This window comes from Galendromus occidentalis, unplaced genomic scaffold (assembly GCF_000255335.2).
Source record: "Galendromus occidentalis unplaced genomic scaffold, Mocc_1.1 scf7180000077486, whole genome shotgun sequence".
NCBI lineage: Eukaryota > Metazoa > Arthropoda > Arachnida > Mesostigmata > Phytoseiidae > Galendromus > Galendromus occidentalis.
The window spans coordinates 48849-54690 of NW_003805474.1; the positions used below are offsets into that span (position 1 = coordinate 48849).

At 51.9% G+C, this 5842-nt stretch overlaps 1 protein-coding gene and 1 pseudogene across 1 annotated transcript; both read right to left on the minus strand.

The window, feature by feature from the left end:
• Nucleotides 1-433: 433 nt before the first annotated feature.
• On the minus strand, nucleotides 434-2555 carry LOC100902649 (peroxisomal acyl-coenzyme A oxidase 1-like; annotated as a pseudogene).
• Nucleotides 2556-3511: 956 nt separating this feature from the next.
• On the minus strand, nucleotides 3512-5065 carry LOC114828365 (uncharacterized). Its single transcript, XM_029112214.1, has one exon. The coding sequence runs from the start codon at nucleotides 4928-4930 to the stop codon at nucleotides 3512-3514; it is 1419 nt and encodes a 472-aa protein (XP_028968047.1). The 5' UTR covers nucleotides 4931-5065.
• Between the last annotated feature and the right edge of the window lie 777 nt (nucleotides 5066-5842).

The window sequence follows — 5842 nt, forward strand, 5'->3', positions numbered from 1 at the left end:
AAAATCCAAAGGATCTTTATAAATAGCGTTCGCAAGCCGTTTGCTGTGCGGGATCTCTATGTATTCGGCTCCAGGGTGCATCTATCGGCTCGACTCATTACAAAGAGGCAATGAGCTCCAATCGGGTAGGTGTGGCGATTTCGGCGAGCCGAACAGCGAGCATACTGCATCGTGGTATCAGTTGAAACAGGAGCATCGCTCTCGCGGGTATTCCGTCCTGCCGACACTCATCCGATCGGACTGCTCCGGACTCCGGGGAGGACGGTGAATCAGCTCAATTTCGACTATTTTCAATGCCTTCATTGCACTCTCATAATAATGTTCGGAATAAATAGGATCATGGAAAGGGACATCAGCGTGGTGGAAGATCTGGTGCTCAGTCGTAGGAGGACAGCATCTCCGCATATCAGAGTTTGAGGCGGTGGAATGTTGGGGCGTCGTTCAGGATCATTACAGTTTGCTCTTGAAAATCGGTTCCAAGTATTTCTCGTAGGCGCTGATGACTTGCTTCTTGTTCAGAGGTGCCTCGAGAGCGCATTCGTACATTCGCTCGTACACTTGACCGTCGTACGCTCCCAGAGCTGAGGCCAGAACCATGTCGTGGAGGTCGAATGAGTCCACGATGGGCAGTGCATTGGGGCGAATATCGTCGAGCAGACGAGTGATCAAAGCTGAGATGCATGCTTCGTCTGCGGCTTTGAGCCCCGCGTTGAGGAATCGACCGAGGTTCTCGTAGATGCCGTGAAGCAGATATAAATGGCAGACCTGAGCCAATATCGCGCGCAGCTCGGGAGAAATGTCGCTGTTAGCGACCCATTCCACGTAGTTGACTGCTAAATAATATTGCATGCAAGTTTGAGCGGCTCGGAGTAGATCGACCTGACTCGAATTCCAAGCGAGATCATCGATCAAACCTTCGGCTTTCAAGCGCCTGAGTTTCTGATCGACGCTGTGCACATCTCGATGAGCGGCACCGGCATAATACTGCACCAGGTGCGCGGCACCTTCGAGACCGTAGAGATCCTTATTGAAAGCCTGCACCGGTGGAGCTTGCTGATTGAGCAGGAATTTGAACTTCGATTTCGCACCCAAATTGTGCTGACCGGAAACACACTTGAGTAGGTACCGGGCGGTCTGCAAGTAGAGAACGGTGTTCTCTCCTTCGTAGGTGCAGGACGCCACCGTACAGGCGTAGAGTCGAGGCAAACCGGAAATGAGCATGTATCCATGACCACCGCAAGCCAGACGGCAGACCTACAGAAAGAAATATAATGATTAAGGCTGAGTGAGAGTCTCGCCGTCTTCCCTCAACATGCCTGGCGACAATACTGAAAGTTTCGATGTCAATAATTAATACAGAGTTTTGCCTTACCTCAATGCCCTTCGAGACGGTTTCGGAACAGTAGGCTTTCAGCCCCGAAGCGATGGCGTGTAGTTCCGGAAGCGTGTCGAGCACGCCCCTCTGCAGATCCGCGTTAGCTTCTCTGAAGATCTCCATCTGAACGGGGATCAAGCCACGGAGCACGTGGGCTAAACCGATCAGGGGGAACAGTTTGTATCTTTGCGCTTGGTAGTCGAGTATTTGAACTTCTCCGGCTCCGGCGACGATCTCCGACTGTTTGCGAACGGTGGAATACCTCACGGCGATCGTAACCGCTCGAGCGATGTTGAAACCGAACATTTCAAGTAGAATCACCCGCACGAAAACCATGGTGGAGTAGTTCAGTTTGTCGGATTTCGGCTTGGTGTATGTACCGTCGGGGCTCACGCGAGCGTTCTTCATGAGCATGTTCTCTCGAGGGATGCGCACTTTCTCCAATTTCAGGAAACCGTTGTCCAAAGTCCGCAGGCCCATTTTGGGACCAATCTCTCCAACATTGATGCCAGTCAGGGGTTCATGGGTGTTCAAGTCTCGGAGTTGCACCATGAAGGGATGCACTCCGTGACACTGGCCCTTGGTCCACAATTTCGCCACAACCACTGCGTGGTTGGCAGTTTTACCGAGGCTGCCGGGCCACCATTTGATCGAGGAAAGATTCGGGGTCTCTAGAATGAACTCCTGCGTGGTCTCGTCGTAGGTGGCGGTGGTCTCCAATCCCCGTACGTAGGTTCCGTGACCCAATTCCGTCTGAGCGTAAGACCCGATGATCCGCATCGTCATTGCGTCCGGCAGCCATTTGGCTTGCTGCTCTTCATCGGCATGACCCAACAGGGCGGGAATGAACATGATGAAGTGCACGTGCACGGGGGTTGCGTCGAGCAGTATAGCGTCGGCGATGGTCAGGATCTCACGAGGGTCAGCAAGATCGAAGGCTTTCTGGTAGATCTTCAGCGTTTTTCGAAAGGGAGTTCTCGTAGGCTTCTTCGTGGGACAGATAAACGGTCGGAACCTCGTCCCTGAACTGGGGATCATCGTGGAAGATCTTCTCGAGTTCCTTCCGTCGCTCGGTCTTGTCTCTGCCCCCATCGAGTAGATGCGTCAGCTCCTGCGTCGAGAATGTTGCGTTGGCACGCTCCTTGAGGAACTGGTCGCACACGGGTCTTTTCTTGTACATCGCGGATGGTCGAGCTATTCGAGAAGGAGTTGCGAGAACAGCGTTGTAGTTCGCGACTCTATTGAGAGCTTGAAATTGTAGACGGGCTGTGTCGTCCCTTCATGTAGTGCGGGCGAGTCACTTTTCGAGGAGGGTTTTCGAGTACCGCCTCCGTTCTGGCTCGGAAGTGGGGTCGGTCAGAATTCGCGGGGGGTTGTCATCGACGGAGCGGTTCGGTCGTTGAAAGATCGGAGCGGTTCGGCAGTCGAAAGGTCGGGGCGGCCCATCTCGGGATCGTTTTGCGTGAGTGCTGCGGGATCGACTTGAGCATCTACTTCTAGATAGTTGTCGGAGGACCCGGGTCGCTGTACCGAGCTCGTCGGGATTAGAGTGATGACTCCGGGTTCGTTGCACAAGATGGTACTATCTTCGTATAATGGTCGTTTATTCTGACTTTCCACTGCACTAGTCTTTGACGGGATTATTCCGTCGCGTCACGATATTATTGACTGCTCTATTTACATTGTTCGCGCGCTGTCGCCGCCTCCGAGATCGTCTGCTGAGAACGTCGGCGGTACTTTCCGTAAGCGCCGTCGACACTCCCGGGCTGAAGGAGAATATTATTATTTCTGTGGCGCGTTTTCCTCACTCGCTTCCGCTATCTCCAGAGGGTATAGGAGCGTCAAGGGTCTTTGCAGAGACACTTGCCGCTGCCCAATTTCAATCGACATGACCTGACGATATCATCTCTACTGACGTTCAACTTTTCTACCCTAGCGATTTTCCAACATAACTTCGGCGTTTGTGGGTCCCTAACAATTACAAGCTGACCCACCTTAACAGTCTGCAAGTTACTCGGAATCGTTTCATGGAAGTTTCGTAGAAGTGATAAGTATTCATGTTCCCAGCGTTTCCACAGAGATTCGACGACGGTTTTCCTGTGTCTCCAACGCTGCAGGACGTCCTTCGCTCTCAACTTACCAGGCAGAGCTGAATCCTAACCTAACCATTTCGGCTGAGATGATATCGTCGATTCTGTCTGGTGTGATTTTGTTCACTAACCAGATCAGGATATGTGCATGCGGGAGTCCTCTTTTCTGCCATTCGATGGAGTACATCCAGCATCGTGTTTCTCCAAAAACTTGATCTTTGTTGATGAAATTCATCATTGATCGTAATTTCTGTCTGAAGACGCGAGCAATGATGTCGTGGCGATCGGATGACGCTTGACCTCGTAGCAAGAGCTCTTGAATTTCATCCCAGGCAGGATTGCACGTGAATGTGATGAATAAATCGGGGCGACCGTATGCGCGAACATATGTCATAGCATCCATGGCGTATTCATGCATATGACGCGGGCTCCCGATGTACGTGGATGGTGAAATTACCTGCTTCCCAAGACTGTTGGCATCGACGTTGGCATCAGTGTTCACCGCATCGCGTAGATGAATGTATTCTTCCGAACGCAGTTTCGTTTGATTCAGGCGGATATAGAGCAGTCTTTCGCTCTCGATTTTCACGTACATATCGACAATGAATTGGTGAAACAATAGCCGACATCTGAGAATGTGATTGTCGGAATTGTCACGAATCATGATTCGATAAGCGTAAAAATTCATTGAACTGACCTTCTTATTCGTTTCTGTATCGGTTCTCGGGACTCTCATCTTGATGTTGAAGTGGTACCCATCCTCTCCCTGCCAAAACAGGACAGGGTACTGGAGCGCGTCGTATGACCGATGAGTTTCCGAAATTCGTTGGAGGTTTCCTCCTCGACGATGAAGGACAATGTCTCGCGAACCAACTTGTTCTCCAACAACCACAATCGCCACCTCGTCTATGATTGGTGCATTGTATCTCCTCTCATGTTCGCCGGCTGGTGTTCTATCAGCCCGAATGATCACGGCATAATCATCCGCTGGCATCCGTTCGAGCGCCGTGGTGAAGAGTCGGATCAGAGCATTGTTCTCACGGAAGAAGTTTTGTAGTCGTTGAACAATTTGTCGCTCGATATTTGGAATCACCCGGCACCGACGCTCGATTCGCTGATCAGCATCTCCCATGAAGTATATTTGCAGGAACTGATGTTCTTCATTCGGTAAAGGGAGGAGGGACCCAGCGCGATGATAAATCTGGCCTTGGCACTTGAACGTAGGCATGAATTCATCATTGAAAGTCTCGGTAGCGCCGAAAGATGTCATTTGGAAAGCCGAATTATACTTGCGTATGTTCTTCAGAAAATGCTTCGATTCGCTTGTTTCCCCGGCTACCAGGGCCCGGAGTGTCTGGGGTGGCGAACGTAGGTCGGGTAGCTTGACTTGACCGTTGGCACAGCACATGCCAGCCGTCTCGTTTTTGAACTTTAAAGCACGGCAGAACTGACACGATTGATCCATCCTTCCAATGACAACTTTGGGATGGAGATCGTAGTTGTAATTCTGAACATAGTTGAAAGCGGCCAGATTCAAATCTACGTGCGGTGTACGTCTTGATCGAACGTGGAGCTGCCTATCGGTTTGCACTCTAGATGTCCGCTCAGCTTCTGATTCGCGGGCGCGAATGGAAGCAGTCTGAGCACGGTCCGCTTCCAGCCTGGCTTCTCGCTCAGCTCCTGATTCGCTGGCGCGACTGGAAGCAGCCTGAGCACGGTCAGCTTCCAGTCTCGCCTCTCGCTGAGCGGCTGATTCGCTGGCGCGAGTGGAGGCAGACCGACTCCGGTCAGCTTCCAGTCTGACTTCTCGCCGGGTGTCCCATTCACTGGCCCGGCGACGATCAGCTGCTAACCTGGCTGCTCGTTGGGTGTCTGATTCATTGGAGCGGGTAGTTGAGCTCCGAGCGCGATCAGCTCCCAGTCTGTTCTGCCGTTGATCTTCGGTTTCACTTTCATGGCTCTCCCGACGTTCTGCCAACCACAATTGTCGTTCTTCTTCGGTCTCTGCCTCCCGAGATGCCTCCCTCTTCGCGGCTTTCTTCGTTGACCGGCTCAATCTGGTTTCTTCGGGAGGCATGATGACTCGAGACTCGAGATTCAGCTAGCAGCGGATCCAAACGTGTATAGGCGAACGCGGCTCGGGGCCTTCTCATGCCCTGCAAAACGGTCAAGGGTAAGGTCGCATATTAGGAAAGAGGACTCGCGATCTCGAATAGAAGAAATATAGCCGTCCGTGAAGGGCAGGGCTTCGGATCTCATAAACGAAGGTATCCACAGAGGGGTGCCGACGGCGGTCAGAGCCTACTCCACACAGAACTTGATGAAAGCAAGTAGATGTGCTTTCCGTCCCGAATTGGATCAAACATAAAACTGGAAT